Raw genomic sequence first — 17,398 nt, 5'->3', positions numbered from 1 at the left:
AGGCGGCGGCCGGAGGGGCGCGGGGCCGCGGCATGGGGGCGGGGGCGGGTGTTGCAGCGCTCGGCCCCTCACGGTCCCGCTGGCTCGGCAGACTGTGGCCTGCGGCCTCTGTTCGAGAATAAGTTGGTGCAGGACAAAACGGAACAGGAGCTGTTCGATTCCTACATCGAGGGGCGCATCGTGGAGGGCCGGGATGCGGAGATTGGCCTGGCGCCCTGGTGCGTGCTCCCTGCCCCCACCGACCCCTTGCGCGCCTGCATCCCGCGCCCTGGGAGACTCCTCCGCCCTCACAGGTCTAGGCTCCACAGACAACCTAGCCCAGCACCAACATCTCATCGAACCCTCACAGCCACCTTTTGAGATTGGGTTTACTATTTCTCCAAAGCAGATGGTGAAGCTGTGGGTTGGAGCGCTTAAGTGACTCGCCTAAATGGTGCTGCTGGTGAATGGGTTACAGAGCAGGACTAGATTCCTGTTCTTCTGACCCCAGGGCTGTGCTAAGCTGTGCCAACTCTGGCCTGGAAGAAGCTTGATGAGGGGAGGGGGGGGTGCAAAAAGCAGGTGGCAGCCCCGCGGTGTCACATATATGCCCTGGTCCCCAAGGACGGGAAGGTCAAGCTGGGGTCCGGGCCCAGTAGGGAGCTCTGTCCAGTTAGTTCTTAAACCTGGGACTTGGCGCTTGTAGGGCTGGTGGAGGGGCAGCCCTCCCACCTCCTAATGCTTCCCACTTCTTCTCCCAGGCAGGTGATGCTTTTCCGGAAGAGCCCCCAGGAGCTGCTGTGCGGGGCCAGCCTCATCAGTGACCGCTGGATCCTCACCGCTGCCCACTGTCTTCTGTACCCGCCTTGGGACAAGAACTTCACTGAGAATGACCTTCTGGTGCGCATTGGCAAGCACTCCCGCACCAGGTACAGAAGTGGGGGCCCATGCGTGTCTGGCAGGGGTCCATGTCCTCCCGAGTGACTGTGAGGGGCTCTGGTGACTCTGGGCCACGAGGGATATGTCTATACATCTTCCACAGTAGAAAACCCTGTAGGCTCTGCTGTAAAGTCTATATGGCCACGTCCTGACTGAAACTTGGACCTGGGGATAGAGAAACTAAGCCTTTGCAGAGAGCAGAATCCTGGCCTGCCCTTAGCACCCTTCCAGGCACCAGGACATAGCCCAGGTGTGACCTCTGAGTAGAGGCTGTTTGGATCAGGGCCTACAGGCTGCGTCCCTCCCCCTACCTGCCTGGGCTGTTTGATCCCAAAGCTCTGGGCAACTTCAGGCCAGGAAGAAGCTGCCAGGACAGGAGCCGGCCCTCTCCTCCTCACTGGTGGCCTGCTGGTTACGCTGACTCCCAGACCCTGAGGGCAGGCAGTTTTCTTCCTCGGGGAACTAGCTGCCCCTCATTGGGTGGCCTACAGCTTCTCCTTTTCTCTGCTGGGGTCTGCACAGCTATGAGCGAAAGATTGAAAAGATCTCCATGCTGGAAAAGATCCACATCCACCCCAGGTACAACTGGAGGGAGAACCTGGACCGGGACATCGCCTTGCTGAAGCTCAAGAAGCCCATCAGCTTCACCGAATACATCCACCCCGTGTGCCTGCCCGACAAAGAGACAGCAACCAAGTGGGGTGGCCAGAAGGGCAGCCGGGGGGTGGGGGGGGGGGAGCCGAGGGGGTTGGCCAGGGGGCAGGTGGCTGGGGCGCGGCCAGGGGGCTGGTAGCTGAGGGCCTGGGCTGGGTTCTGGTCCTGACTCTGACAGCCTGTTGCCTTGCCGAAGTTCCTTCCCTTTTCCGGGCCTCAGTGTCTTCCTGCACAGGTGTTTTAGATTCAGGTCTCTAAGGGATGGTGTTGGGGCCAGGAGGTTTCTAGACTGGTCTGTTCTCACTCAGTCCTTCTCCTTTCCCCAAAGGTTGCTCCGGGCTGGATACAAAGGGCGAGTGACGGGCTGGGGCAACCTGAGGGAGACGTGGACAGCCAATATTGCTGAGGTGCAGCCCAGCGTGCTGCAGGTGGTGAACCTGCCCATCGTGGAGCAGCTGGTCTGCAAGGCCTCCACCCGGATCCGCATCACCGACAACATGTTCTGTGCTGGTAAAGTCCCCTGGGCCTGGCTGGGCAGGCGGGAACAGCAGGGCCTTGGGTTGGGAGGACTGAGACACGTGAGTAGCACAGGCCTGGGTTCAAGTCCTGGCTCTATTCTATTAGGCTGTGTGAGGGTTGAGCAAGATAGTGTATTTAAGGTGTTAGGCGTGGTGCTAGTCACTGGTCAAGTTGTCAGTATATGTGAGCCAGACACCAACCAGAGGCCACGGGTGGAGGAAAAGCCATTCATTCATTCAGTCGTTCAGCAAATATTTACTGAGTGCTTACTGTGGTGCAGGCAGTATTCCAGGGTGTCCGAAAAGGACCCTAACAGATGGGGTCTCCTGTGTCTTCAGAGAGCTTCCTTCCTAGAAGGAGAGTGTGTCAGTAAGCAGATCTAGAATAGCAATCCTGATAGAAGAAAAATTAAGCTGAGTAAGGGAATGAGAGGTGGGGATGGGACGATTGAGACAGAGTGGTTGGAGGAGGCCTCTCTGAGAAGTGATGTTTAAGCAGAGACTAGAAGACATGAAAGAGTGAGCCAGTCTAGAGGAAGTGCACTCCAGACTTGTGGAGACAGCAGGTACAAAGGCCCTGAGGTGGGAGCATGCTTGGCGTGTCTTAGGAGCAGCAGGGAGGCCTGTGTGGCTGGAGGGCAGTAAACACAGGAAGGGCAGCATTGGAAGAGGGGAGAGAGGTGGGCAGTCAGGGGATGGGTGCTTCCTTCAGGGCCTTGAAGGACTTTGGCTTTATTGAGATAGGACATTATTGGAGACTTTGGGGCAGGTGAGTAAACGATCTAACTTAATTTTTAAATTTTTAAAAATTAAAAAAATTTTAGGTGATTTCAGACTCACAGGAAAGTTGCAAAAATAATACAAAGAATTCCTTTATACTGTCATCCAGATTCTGCCACCTCCTTTGTGAGTGTGTGTGTTCTGTGTGTGTGTATTTATACACACACATATACACATTATTTGAGACTAAATTGTACATGTTACCTTTTTTACCCGTACACTTAAGTATTTCCAAAAAAACAGGGTTGTTCTCTGCCATAACCACAGTACATTTATTAAATCAAGAAATTAATAATGAAAAAAGAAATTAATAATGATATAATACCTTTGTCTAATTTTTAGACTTCATTTAAATGTTTTCCAGTTGTCCTACTTACTGATCTTTTTTAGCAAAAGAAAAACAAAAACGTTTTTCCCATCCAGGATCCAGTCCAGGATCACACATTGTACTCAGTTGTCAGTCTTTGTCTTTCACGATTTAGACATATTTGACATGTATAGGCCAGTTATTCTGTAGATTGGCCTCAGTTTGGCTTTCTCTAAGGTTTCCTAATGATCAGATTCAAGCTAAGTGATGTTGTGTCCTTTTCAGGCATATGACGTCTCTGTCCCATAACTGGTGAGATTAACTCTGACCTCTTGGTTAAGGTGGTGTCTGCATCTGCCATGTTTCTCACTGTAAAGTTCTGTTTTCCTTTTAAAGACTAACATCCTGTGGGGAGAAAGTTGAATACTGTCTGTCCTGTTTCTCATCAAATTGTTCTCCTGACTCTGGTAGCTGCCAAATGGTGATCTTTTAATTCTGTCATTCCTTCTACATTTATTAGTGATCATCTTATTGTAAGGAAGAATTTTCTTTCACTCTGTCACTGTGGACTCATGGGTCCTTTCTTTATGCCCAAATTATCCCAGGTTTGGCCAGTGGGAGTAAAAAAAAAAACAAACAACCTGGCTTCTGTGACTTTTGGAGATGTCCTGTCAATCTCTGAGTACTTTCAAGATGTTCTAGGTTCATCCTACTTGCCTTCTAGTGGAGAATGGTATTTAGAAACCAAGATCTGGGTGCCAGTTGTGCACATTGTTACTGGGGTGTCATTGCTCCTAGGCCCTCTTAGCAGACAGAATTAGAACATACATGTATTATGTACATGCCTAAATCTATATCTATGTTCTTTCTATCTATTTATCTATCTAAAACCATGAGATGACACTGAAACCTCCCATTGCAATGCAATAGGTTTTATTATGTTGAGGTAAGCTCCCTCTATGCCTACTTTCTGGAAGGTTTTTATCATAAATGGGTGTTGAATTTTGTCAAAAGCTTTTCCTGCATCTATTAAGATTATCATATGGTTTTTATCCTTCAGTTTGTTAATATGTTGTATCACATTGATTGATTTGCATATATTGAAGAATCCTTGCATTCCTGGAATAAACCCCACTTGATCATGGTGTATGATCCTTTTAATGTGCTGTTAGATTCTGTTTGCTAGTATTTTGTTGAGGATTTTTGCATGTATGTTTATCAGTGATAATGGCTTGTAGTTTTCTTTCTTTGTGACATCTTTGGCTGGTTTTGGTATCAGGGTGATGGTGGCCTCGTAGAATGAGTTGGGGAGTGTTCCTCCCTCTTGCAATGCAATATGATTAATTTTAGCTTCTCCCTTTCCACATTTGTTACAGTCTCTGTTGATAATGAGAAATCTGACTCCTATTATCTGTAATGTATTTACTTATTTGGTTAATACAAGAATACACAGTTTGAGAATCACTCATCCATGACTGTGGAAAATAATTCTACAAGCTAGAGTTTAGCATTTCTTCATGGTTGTTTCTGTTTTTAGCCTGAAGATATATATATATATATATATAGTTACAGTACTGTGTCTAAAAGTAACTTGGGTAATTATTATCCCCTTCCCTATGTTATTTATTTAAAATACAGTTAGGCTCATTTGTTTCATGATTGTATTCAATTTTGGGTCCTCCTTCCCATCTTTGTTGTCTTTACTTGTTCATTTTTGGACTATTACCTTGTTTTATTATGCTTTGCTTTATTTATTTACATATTTTTTATTTTATTTAAATATAGTTGATTTACAATATTATATTAGTTTCAGGTGTACAACATAGTGATTTAATGTTTTTATAGATTATACTCCATTTAAAGTTATTACAAAATAATGGCTGTATTTCCTGTTCAATATATCCTTGTGACCTATTTATTTTATACATAGTAGTTTGTATCTCTTAATCCCCTTGCCCCTCCCCGCTTCCCTTTCCCCACTGGTAACTCCTAGTTTGTTCTCTCTATCTGTGAGTCTGTTTCTGTTTTGCTATATTTATTCATTTGTTTTATTTTTTAGATTCCACATATAAGTGATAACACAGTATTTGTTTTTCTCAGTCTGACTTATTTCACTAAGCATAGTACCCTCTAGGTCCATCCATGTTGTTGCAAATGGCAGAATTTCATTCTTTTTTATGGCTGAGTAATATTTATTTTATATATATATATACCACATCTTTTATCCATTCATCTGTTGATAGACACTTAGGTTTGTGCTTTACGTTATTGCCCTTCCCAGATATTGTTTCTTTTACAAATTGAAGGTTTGTGGTAATCCAGCATCAAGGAATTCTATCAGCGCCATTTTTCCAATAGCATTTGCTCACTTCATATGTCACATTTTAGTAATTCTTACAATGTGTCAAATTTTTGCATTATTATTATGTATGTTATGGTGAACTGTGATCGGTGATCTTTGATGTTACTATTGTAATTGTTTTGGGGCATCATGAACTGTGCCAAGACAGCAAACTGTGTGTTCTGACTGCTCCACCAACCAGCCATTCCCCCATCTCTCTCTTTCCTGAGGCCTCCCTATTCCCTGAGATACAACAATATTGAAATTAGGCCAATCAATAATCTTACAATGGCCTCTAAGTGTTCAAGTGAAAGGAAGAGTTGCATTCTCTCATTTTAAATAAAAAGCTAGAAGTGATTAAGCTTAGTGAGGAAGGCATGTCTAAAGCCAAGACAGGCCAAAAGCTAGGCCTCTTGTGTCAAACAGTTAGCCACTCTGTAAGTGCAAAGGAAAAGTTCTTGAAGGAAATTTTTGTTTTTAATTTTTCTTCATTAGAGAGTTTAATTTATTTTTAAAAATTTTTTTAAATTGGGCTTCCCTGGTGGTGCAGTGGTTGAGAGTCCGCCTGCCAATGCAGGGGACGCAGGTTCGTGCCCCGGTCCGGGAAGGTCCCACATGCCGCGGAGCGGCTGGGCCCGTGAGCCATGGCTGCTGAGCCTGCGCTTCCGGAGCCTGTGCTCCGCAACGGGAGAGGCCACAACAGTGAGAGGCCCGCGTACCGCAAAAAACAAAAACAAACAAATTAATTAATTAATTAAAAAGTGCTATTCTAGTGAATACATAAATAAGAAAGCAAAACAGCCTTATTGCTGATATGAAGAAAGTTTTAGTGGTCTGGTTAGAAGATCAAATCAGCCATAACATTCCCTTAAGCCAGAACTTTGAAGCTAGCAGAGATTGATTCATGAGGTTTAGGGAAAGAAGCTGTCTTCATAATATAAAACTACAAGGTAAAGCAGCAAGTTATCCAGAAGATTTAGCTAAGATAACTCATGAAGATGACTCTACTAAACAACTGATTTTCAGTGTAGCCAAACAGCCTTACATTGGAAGGAGATACCATCTAGGGCTTTCATAGTTGGAGAGGAGAAGTCACTGCCTGGCTTCAAAGCTTTAGAGGACAGGCTGGCTCTTTTGTTAGGGGCTGAAACAGCTGGCGACTTAAAAGTTGAAGCCAGTGTTCATTTACCGTTCTGAAAATCCTAGGGCCCTTAAGAATTATGCTAACTCTACTCTCCCTGTGCTCTCTAAATGGAACAACAAAACCTGATGACAGCACATCTGTTTACAACATAGATTACTGAATATTTTAAGCCCACTGTTGAGACCTACTGCTCAGAAAAAAAAGATTCCTTTCGAAATATTCCTTCTCATTGACAATGCACCTGGTTACCCAAGAGCTGTGATGAAGGCATACCACAAGATTAACGTTGTTTTCATGCCTGCAAACACAACATCCATTCTGCAGCCCATGGATTAAGGAGTAATTTTTTCTTTCAAGTCTTATTATCTTTTTTTTTTTTTTTTTTTTTTTTTTTTTTTTTTAAGTCTTATTATCTTAATGAATACATTTCATAAGGCTAAAGCTGCCATAGATAGTGATTCCCCTGATGGATCTGGGCAAAGGAAATTGAAAACCTTCTGGAAAGGATTCACCATTCTAGATGCCATTAAGAACATTTGTGATTTCAGTGGAACAGGATAGAAAGCCCAGAGATAAACCCACGCACCTATGGTCAAGTAATCTATGACAAAGGAGGCAAGGATATACAATGGAGAAAAGACAGCCTCTTCAATAAGTGATGCTGGGAAAACTGGACAGCTACATGTAAAAGAATGAAATTAGAACACTCCCTAACACTGTACACAAAAATCAACTCAAAATGGGTTAGAGACCTAAATGTAAGACCAGACACTATAAAACTCTTAGAGGAAAACATAGGAAGAACACTCTTTGACATAAATCACAGCAAGATCTTTTTTGATCCACCTCCTAGAGTAATGGAAATAAAAACAAAAATAAACAAATGGGACCTAATGAAACTGAAAAGCTTTTGCAAAGCAAAGGAAACTACATTCAAGATGAAAAGACAACCCTCAGAATGGGAGAAAATATTTGCAAACAAATCAACAGACAAAGGATTAATCTCCAAAATATATAAACAGCTCATGCAGCTCAAATTAAAAAAAGCAAACAACCCAATCCAAAAATGGGCAGAAGACCTAAATAGACATTTCTCCAAAGAAGACATAGAGATGGCCAAGAAGCACATGAAAAGCTGCTCAGCATCACTAATTATTAGAGAAATAATCAAAACTACAATGAGGTATCACCTCACACCGGTTAGAATGGGCATCGTCAGAAAATCTACAAACAACAACTGCTGGAGAGGGTGTGGAGAAAAGGGAACCCTCTTGCACTGTTGGTGGGAATGTAAATTGATACAGCCACTATGGAGAACAGCGTAGAGTGGAGGTTCCTTAAAAAACTAAAAATAGAATTACCATATGACCCAGCAATCCCATTACTGGGCATATACCCAGAGAAAACCATAATTCAAAAAGACACATGCACCCCAATGTTCATTGCAGCACTGTTTACAGTAGCCAGGTCATGGAAGCAACCTAAATGCCCAACGACAGACGAATGGATAAAGAAGATGTGGTACATATAGACAATGGAATATTACTCAGCCATAAAAAGAAACGAAATTGGGTCCTTTGTAGAGCCATGGATGAATCTAGAGACTGTCATACAGAGTGAAGTAAGTCAGAAAGAGCAAAACAAATATCGTATATTAACGCATATATGTGGAACCTAGAAAAATGGTACAGATGAACCAGTTTGCAGGGCACAAATAGACACACAGATGTGGGGAACAAATGTATGGATACCAAGAGGGGAAATTGGCCGTGGTGGTGGTGGTGGTTGTGTGATGAATTGGGAGATTGGGATTGATGTGTATACACTAATATGTATAAAATAGATAATAAGAACCTGTTGTATCAAAAAATAAAATATTCAAAAAAAAAACATTTGTGATTTCATGGAAAGAGGTCACAATACCAACATGAACAGGAGTTTAGAAGAAGTTGTTCCAACCCTCATGGATGACTTTGAGGGGTTCAAGACATCAGTGGAGGAAATAACTGCAGATGTGGCGAAAATAGCAAGAGAACTAGAATTAGAAGTGGAGCCTGAAGATGTGACTGAATTGCTGCCATCTTACGATAAAACTTTAATGGATGAGGAGAAAGTGGTTTCTTGAGGTGGACTCTACTGCTGGTAAAAATGCTGTGAAGACTGTTGAAATGACAACAGGGGATTTGGAACATTACATAAACTTAGTTGATAAAGCAGTGGTAGGGTTTGAGAGGATTGACTCCTAGTTTGAAGGAAGTTCTGTGGGTAAAAAGCTATCAAATAGCACTGCATGCTTCAGAGAAATTGTTCTTGAAAGGAAGAGTCCATCAGTGGGGCAAACTTCATTGTTGTCTTATTTTAAGACATCGCCATGGCCACCCCACCTTCAGCACCACCACCCTGTTCAGTCAGCAGCAATCCACGTGGAGGCAAGACCCTCCACCAGCAAAAAGATTACAATTTGCTGGAGGTTCAAATGATGGTCAGCAGTTTTTAGCAACAAAATATTTTTTTTATTAAGGTGTAGTTGATGTACAATAAGTTTTAGGTATACAACATAATGATTCACAGTTTTAGAGGTTATATTCCATTTATAGTTATAAAATATTGACTATATTCCCTGTTTGTACAGTATATCCTTGTAGATTATTTATTTTATACGTAGTAGTTTGTATGCAACAAAATATTTTTATTTTATTTTATTTTTGCGGTACGCGGGCCTCTCATTGTTGTGGCCTCTCCCGTTGTGGAGCACAGGCTCTGGACGCGCAGGCTCAGCAGCCATGGCTCACGGGCCCAGCCACTCCATGGCATGTGGGATCTTCCCAGACTGGGGCACGAACCCGTGTCCCCTGCATCGGCAGGCAGACTCTCAACCACTGCGCCACCAGGGAAGCCCAACAAAATATTTTTAAATTCAAGTATGTGTATATATATTTTTTATTCATTTATTTAGTTATTTTTGGCTGCATTGGGTCTTCGTTGTTTCACTCAGGCTTTCTCTAGTTGTGGTGAGCGGGGGCTACTCTTGGTTGTGGTGTGTGGGCTTCTCATTGCAGTGGCTTCTCTTGTTGTAGAGCATGGGTTCTAGGCGCGCAGGCTTCAGTAGCTGTGGCTCGCGGGCTCTAGAGTGCAGGCTCAGTAGTTGTGGCGCACGGGCTTAGTTGCTCCGCAGCATGTGGGATCTTCCCGGACCAGGGATCGAACCCGTGGCCCTTGCATTGGCAGGCAGATTCTTAACCACTGCACCACCAGGGAAGTCCTGTATATATTTTTTGACATAATGCTATTGCACTCTTAATAGACTATAGTATACTGTAGACATAACGTTTATATGCACCAAGAAACCAAAAAATTCATATGACTTGCTTTATTGTGGTGGTCTATAACTGAACCCACAGTATCTCCAAGGTGTGCCTGTATTAACATGGTCCAAAAATCAGATTCTTTATACAGGTACACTCAGAGAATGATATTCCCCTTTTCCTCCTGTCCTGTTCCCACCTCCTTCCTTTCCACCACATTTCCATCCAGGCCCTGCAGTTAACCATTCTCAGTAGTTTGAGGTTTATTCTTCTTCTGTTTCTTTTTGCACAAATGAGCAGACACATTTATATTTTCTTATTTTTCCCTTTTCACAGAGTAGCACAGTATAGATATTCTTTTGTACTTTGCTTTTTTCACCTAATGTATCCTGGAAATTCATTCCATTTTAGTTATAGAGCTTTTCCTTATTAAAAAAAATTTATATTTTTATATGTCTGTGAGTCTGTTTCTGTTTTGTAAATAAGTTCATTTATATCATTTCTTAAGATTCCACATGTAAGTGATATCATATGATGTTTGTCTTTGTCTGATTTACTTCATTTAGTATGATAAACTCTAGGTCCATCCATGTTGCTACAAATGGCATTATTTCATTCTTTTTTGTGGCTGAGTAATATTCCATTGTGTGTGTGTGTGTGTGTGTGTGTGTGTGTGTGTGTGTATATATACATATATATATACACACACACACGCACATCTTATATCATCTTTATCCATTCATAGAAAACAAACTTACCACACAAACTTCCTAGTGGTTACCAAAGGGGAAAGGAGAGGAGAGGGATAAATTAGGAATTTGGGATTAGCATATACAAACAACTATATATAAAATAGATAAATAACAAGGTCCTACTGTATAACACAGGGAACTATATTCAATATTTTGTTATAAACTATAATGGAAAAGAATATGAAAAAAATATATGTATAACTGAATCACTGCTGTACACCAGAAACTAACACAGCATTGTAAATCAACTATATTTCAATAAAAAAGAAAATTTTATAGTCACATTAGGAGGATGTATGATAGTGTCTTCAACCATTTCCTGTGTATGGGTATTTAGATTTCCAATATTTTGTAATTGAACATCTTTTTATATCCTTACTGACGATTTTTATTTCTTTTTTTGTGAATTGTCTGTTCATGTTTTTACGGTCCATTTTTTTGTCCCTCTCCCATCATTTTTTTTTTTTTTTTTCTTTTTTGCGATACGCGGGCCTCTCACTGTTGTGGCCTCTCCCGTTGCGGAGCACAGGCTCCGGACGTGTAGGCCCTGCGGCCAGGGCTCACGGGCCCAGCCGCTCCGCGGCACGTGGGATCTTCCCGGACTGGGGCACGAACCCGTGTCCCCTGCATCGGCAGGCGGACTCTCAACCACTGCACCACCAGGGAAGCCCCATTTTTTAAAAAAAATTAATTAATTAATTTATTTGTTTGTTTTTGTCTGCGTTGGGTCTCCGTTGCTGCGCGCGGGCTTTCCCTAGTTGTGGCGAGTGGGGGCTACTCTTCATTGAAGTGCACAGGCTTCTCACTGTGGTGGCTTCTCTTGTTATGAAGCACGGGCTCTGGGCACGTGGGGCTCAGTACTTGTGGCTTATGGGCTCTAGAGCGCAGGCTCAGTAGTTGTGGCACACGGGCTTAGCTGCTCCATGGCATGTGGGATCTTCCCAGACCAGGGATCAAACCATGTCCCCTGCATTGGCAGGCAGATTCTTAACCACTGTGCCACCAGGGAAGTCCCTCCTATCATTTTTAAAGAGTTCTTCATATGTTAGTGATATTAGGCCTCTATTTGTGATATACTTTGCAAATATTTTCTTCCAGTTTCTTTTTCTTTATCCTTTATTATGTTTTGGCCATCCAATTAAATTTTTTTATGTAGTCAAATTTATTAATATTTCATTTTAGTGCACCTGGATTTTGCGTCAGAGTTAAAAGAACCTTCCTTATACCCAGGTCATAGAGAAATTCACTCATATTTTCTTCTAGTACTTGGTTTCATTTTCCTACACTCAGATCTCAGAGTCATTTGGAGTTTATTCTTGCATACAATGTAAGGTATGGATTTAATTTATCTTTTCCTAAATGGCTAATAAGCTGTCTCTGTACCATTTATTTAAAACTCTGTCTTTGGGGACTTCCCTGGTGGTGCAGTGGTTAAGAATCCACCTGCCAATGCAGGGGACACGGGTTCGAGCCCTGGTCTGGGAAGATCCCACATGCCGCAGAGCAACTAAGCCCGTGCGCCACAACTACTGAGCCTGTGCTCTAGAGCCCGCGAGCCACAACTACTGAGCCCGCAAGCCACAGCTGCTGAAGCCTGTGCGCCAAGAGCCCATGCTCGCAACAAGAGGAGCCACCGCAATGAGAAGCCTGCACACTGCAACAAAGAGTAACCCCCGCTTGCCGCAACTAGAGAAAGCCCACACGCAGCAGCGAAGACCCAATGCAGCCAAAAATAAATAAATAAATTTAAAAAAATACTAAAGAAAAAAAAAAATCTGTCTTTGCCCCAGTAATTTGAGATGTCGCCTTTATCACATACTAGGTTTCTGTGTGTGCCTAAGTCTGTTTCTGGACATTCTGTTTGGTTCTTCTGGTCTGTTGTCTGTTCTGTTAAAATGTTGTCTTGTTTTCATTATAGAGGCTTTAGAGTATGTTTTAATATCTGGTAGAGCTTATCTTCTCCTGTAGTTTTTCTTTTCCAGTGTTTTCCTGGCAACTCTTGCATGTTTGTTTTTCCACATGAATTTTAGTATCAACTTATCTAGCTCTATAAAAAACTTGGTATTTTTTATTGGGATTACATTAAAGTTATAAATTAAATTAGGGAGAACTGACTTCTTTTTGATGTTGAGCCATTCTATCCAAGGACAAGAAATGTCTTTCAATTTGTTGAAGTCTATATTGTATCTTGTGCTACAGTGTCTTCTCTTATGTTTTTTTTTCCTCCTTGGCACCTTATTTTATATATTTGTGTTTTCTTCCTTATTTTTCTTGAGTAAATTAGCTAGTGATTGGAAACAAAATACCTAAGAATTTGACTTATTAATTAGGCTTATTATTTTTCTATTTTGTACCTCATTAATTTCTGCTTTGATCTTAATTTTTTTCCCTTATACTTCCTTTTGGTTCACTTTGCTGTTCTTTTTCTAAAAGCTTTTTGAGCTGCCAATTTGGTTAATTTATTTTTTATTTTATTTTTAAAAGTATTTATTTGGTTGTGTGGGGTCTTAGTTGCGGCTCGCCGGCTCCTTAGTTGTGACACACTGTCTCCTTAGTTGTGGCATGTGAAGTCTTAGTTGTGGCATGCATGTGGGATCTAGTTCCCTGCCTAGGGATGGAACCCAGGCCCCTTGCATTGGGAGCTCGGAGTCTTATCTGCTGCACCACCAGGGAAGTCCCTGGTTAATTTATCTTTGATCTTCAGTTTTTACTGAGTAGGGCTATGAATGGAAAACACCATTCATGGAAAACACTGTTTGTTTGAATTATTGAATTATGTTTGAATTATTTTTTTTTAGAAACTCTCTAATTTCAGTGTGTATTCCCCTTTCACTCAAGAGTTAATAGGTGGTTTTAAATTTTCCAGATGGGAGGGCCCTTTAGCATTTTGATTTTCAGTTTTGCTGCATTATAATCCAGGAATACAGTTTGTAATATTTCTACTTTATGGAACTGATTTTTCTGAGAACCGTTTGATCAGTTTCTGTGAATGTACATGTGTGCTTGAGGTGTGTAGATGTGTTCTCCTTTATCCACGTGTAAAGTTCAATATATATATATATATATGTCCATAAATGTACCTTATCAGTTATTTAGGTCATTTATATCCTTGTTTATTTTCAGTTCACTTGATATGTCTTGTACTGAGTTTGGTGTGTTGAATTCTATTAATGTATTTCTGTCTATCTCCTTGCATCATTTATAATCTTTTACTTTATAAAGGCAGTTGCTGTGTTATTTGATGCAGATATTTATAACTGTTAATTATTCATTGTGAACTGTGGCTTTTAGCAGTAAAAGTGTCCTTCTTTACTTTCAACTTGAGCTTCACTATCCCTGCTCTCTTTGTTTCCATTCTCCTGTTATACTTTTGTCCATCCCTTTAACTTTAGCCTCTATGAATCACTTTGTTTTGTCTCATATATAGCATCGTTGAGTCTTGCTTTGTGAGTCAAATTAAAAATCTTTTTGTTTTTTAAAAAGTGAGTTAAGCCCATTCATATTTATTGATATGATTAATAGAATTAGTATCTCATATGATTTTGTTATTTTTATGTATATTATGTTTCATTTACTGTGTTTTTTCCCTGTGTGATCTTTTCTTTACTTTTCAAATAATTTCATATATTTAGTAAGGTTTGCATTTTTGTTCTACTCATTATCTTTGGTCTTACACCTTTTTGAAATGCCCTTAGTTTCTTATATTCTTTTAATTGTTACAATCAGTGAGTTTACTTTCCTCTTTCTCTTCTCCTCTCATACTTTTAGTTGTATTATTTCTACTTGTCAGACAGTTAATAAGTCCTTTTGCCGAAGCATTCATCTCCTGGTTGGATGAAGCTTGTCCACTAGTCGATTTTTCAAGAAGGGTTATGGGGATAGAACTTCCTGAGTTTCTATGTGTTTATAACTGGTTTTCTGTAGCCTTGACACCTGAAGCTCAGCATGATTGAATATAAAATCCATGGTTCACATTTTCCTTCCTTGAATTTTTTGAAAATATAGCTTTATCATTGCTTGCTTTGTATGTTATTTTTGAAATCTGATGCTGGTGTAATTGTTTTGCTCTTATAAGGGAGTTGAGTTGTTTTGCTTCCAGGCGTTGAAGGTTTTTTCTTCATCTTTGAAGTCTCAGTTTTTTTTTTTTTTTTTGAAGTCTCAGTTTTTTTAGGACACGTCTCAGAGTTCAGTGTTTCAGATCAGCTTTGCCAGGTTCCCAGTGGATCCTTTCAATATGCACATCCAATCTTTTATTTCTGTGAAGTTTTCTTGGACTATATTATACATATTAACTCTGTTCCATTGCTTTCTTTTTCTTATTGAGGGACTCATTTCTTTAGTGTGAGTTCCATTTCGACCACTTTCTGCTTTTAATTACTTCCCATTGTTCTGTCCATTTATTATTTTTATTTTTGGCTGCATCAGGTCTTAGTTGCAGCACACAGGATCTTCGTTGTGGTACGTGGGCTCTCTAGTTGAGGCACGCGGGCTCAGTAGTTGTGGCGTGCGGGCTTCGTTGCCCCGCAGCATGTGGGATCTTAGTTCCCTGACCAGGGATCAAACCTGCATTTGATCCCTGGTCAGGGATCATTGCAGGAAGGATTCTTTACCACTGGACCACCAGGGAAGTCCCTGTCCATTTTTTTTTTTTTTTTTTAACATCTTTATTGGGGTATAATTGCTTTACAATGGTGTGTTAGTTTCTGCTTTATAACAAAGTGAATCAGCCATATATATACATATGTTCCCATATGTCATCCTTCTTGCGTCTCCCTCTCTCCAACTCTCCCTATCCCACCCCTGTCCATTTATTTTTAATTTTTGATTTAAAAATTTTTTTTGATTTATTTTATTTTTGGCTGGGTTGGGTCTTTGTTGCTGCGTGCGGGCTTTCTCTAGTTGCGGCAAGCGGGGGCTACTCTTCATTGGCGGTGCGCAGGCTTCTCATTGCAGTGGCCTCTCCCGTTGCGGAGCACGGGCTCTAGGCGGGTAGGCCTCGGCAGCTGTGGCTCGCGGGCTCTAGACACAGGTTCAACAGTTGTGGCTCACAGGCTTAGTTGTTCCACGTCATGTGGGATCTTCCCAGACCAGGGCTCAAACCCGTGTCCCCTGCATTGGCAGGCAGATTCTTAACCACTGTGACACCAGGGAAGTCCCTAATTTTTAAATTTCTGATTCATTCTTTTTCACATACCAAAAATTTGCTTGAGGATATTTAATTCAGTTAGTTTTCTTGTTTCATGGTTGTGTTTGGGAAAGAAGCTTTGTTAGCTGAGGTATTTTGGTTCTTATTGTTTTCCTATAGTATCTTGGTATAGATGTACTTACTTTTCGTCTATTCATTTTGTAGATTTGGGGTTATTTACAAGATTCCTAATTGATTGAATCCACTTCTTTGATCTAGTGGATATTTTCCCCTCCTCATCTCCACACAAGTTTTTTGTTTTTTTTTTGAGATGTGGAACCAGGTCTTATTAGGACCACACAGTTTTGATATTCGACATACAGTTAGATAAAGTGGTTTGAAGTTTGGGTGTTCTCTGTATTCGAGTTACGTTGAAGGTGTGGCTTTTGTGCAGCTTTGTTGTTCTTCATGTTGTTTGTGGAGGATATGTGGAGATATTTGGATAAAGGTAACTGCCCTAATTCTCATTTTTCTCTCACCTGTCAGTTTAACGTGTTTTTTTTTTTTTAAGTCATTCAGCTTATTGGGTGGAGAATGGATTGTAGGCAGCAAAAGTAGAACTAGGGAGACTAGTGGTTCAGGGGAGAGGTGTATGCGATGGGACCAGGTGTAGAAGTGGTGAGGGGTGGTTGGATTGGGGATGTACGTTGAAGATTGAGCTGGCAAGGTTTGCCTAAGAATTGGATGTGTGGGGTGAGGAATTGAGCAGAGTCAAGGATGCCTAGAAGGAGTCAGTGGACACTCAGCAGCAGTATCCCTTGAAGGGGAGAGTGGCTGGAGTGTGAGCTATACCCCTCCCTGAGAACTGCTTTTCTCTCTCAAGGTTACAAGCCCGGTGAAGGGAAACGAGGGGATGCTTGTGAAGGCGACAGTGGGGGACCGTTTGTCATGAAGGTAAGCTGAGTTTCCAGAAGGCCAGGAGCTGGCGGGTAGATCCTTCTGGGGTGGATGAGGAGGGACCCAAGTTTTCAGAAACAATTGCTTGACAGGGTAATACTGACACTACCTTGGACTTGACTCTATTGGAAATCCCATGTTTCTTCCTCAGAGCCCCTTTAACAACCGCTGGTATCAAATGGGCATCGTCTCATGGGGTGAAGGCTGTGACAGGGATGGAAAATATGGCTTCTACACACATGTGTTCCGCCTGAAGAAGTGGATACAGAAGGTCACTGAACGGTTTGGAAGTTAGGGGGCCACCCACATTCTACACTGCTCACTGCAAAATCACAGAAGCCAATCCAGTGAAAGAATTATTTTTGTGGCTTGTTCCTAAAACTATATTTCTCAATAAAAGTGACCCTATCAATGAGCCTCAGTGCTCACAGTGCTGTTCATGGGTAGCTCAGGAAGAGCCAATCCTACTACTGGACAAGCAGGACTTAAAGAATCCACCACCCCTAGAACAGGGTCCAGTGAGAGGGGAGATGGCAGCCTGAATTTATGAGCATTTAAAATGTTCCAGACTTGGGGCTTTAATAGATTATTTCATTT

At 41.7% G+C, this 17,398-nt stretch overlaps 1 protein-coding gene across 3 annotated transcripts in view; it reads left to right on the top strand.

Annotated features, from left to right (window-relative positions):
- Positions 1-17,218, top strand: part of F2 (coagulation factor II, thrombin) — a 32,816-nt gene extending 15,598 nt beyond the window's left edge. For 2 of the 3 annotated variants that reach the window (XM_024748609.1, XM_024748610.1), the window contains 6 exons: positions 92-218; positions 741-908; positions 1,441-1,614; positions 1,901-2,082; positions 16,728-16,798; positions 16,953-17,218. In XM_024748609.1, coding sequence (XP_024604377.1) covers positions 92-218; positions 741-908; positions 1,441-1,614; positions 1,901-2,082; positions 16,728-16,798; positions 16,953-17,096 — 866 coding nt within the window. In that variant the 3' untranslated portion in view covers positions 17,097-17,218. The remainder of the gene's footprint in view (positions 1-91; positions 219-740; positions 909-1,440; positions 1,615-1,900; positions 2,083-16,727; positions 16,799-16,952) is intronic. The other variant, XM_024748611.1, reaches the window with a different exon arrangement.
- The last annotated feature ends 180 nt before the right edge of the window (positions 17,219-17,398 follow it).

The sequence above is a fragment of the Neophocaena asiaeorientalis genome, unplaced genomic scaffold (assembly GCF_003031525.2).
Source record: "Neophocaena asiaeorientalis asiaeorientalis breed wild unplaced genomic scaffold, Neophocaena_asiaeorientalis_V1.1 scaffold43, whole genome shotgun sequence".
Taxonomy (NCBI): Eukaryota; Metazoa; Chordata; class Mammalia; order Artiodactyla; family Phocoenidae; genus Neophocaena; species Neophocaena asiaeorientalis.
Note: the sequence above shows the minus strand (reverse complement) of the source record. Positions and strands in the feature narration are given on the sequence as shown.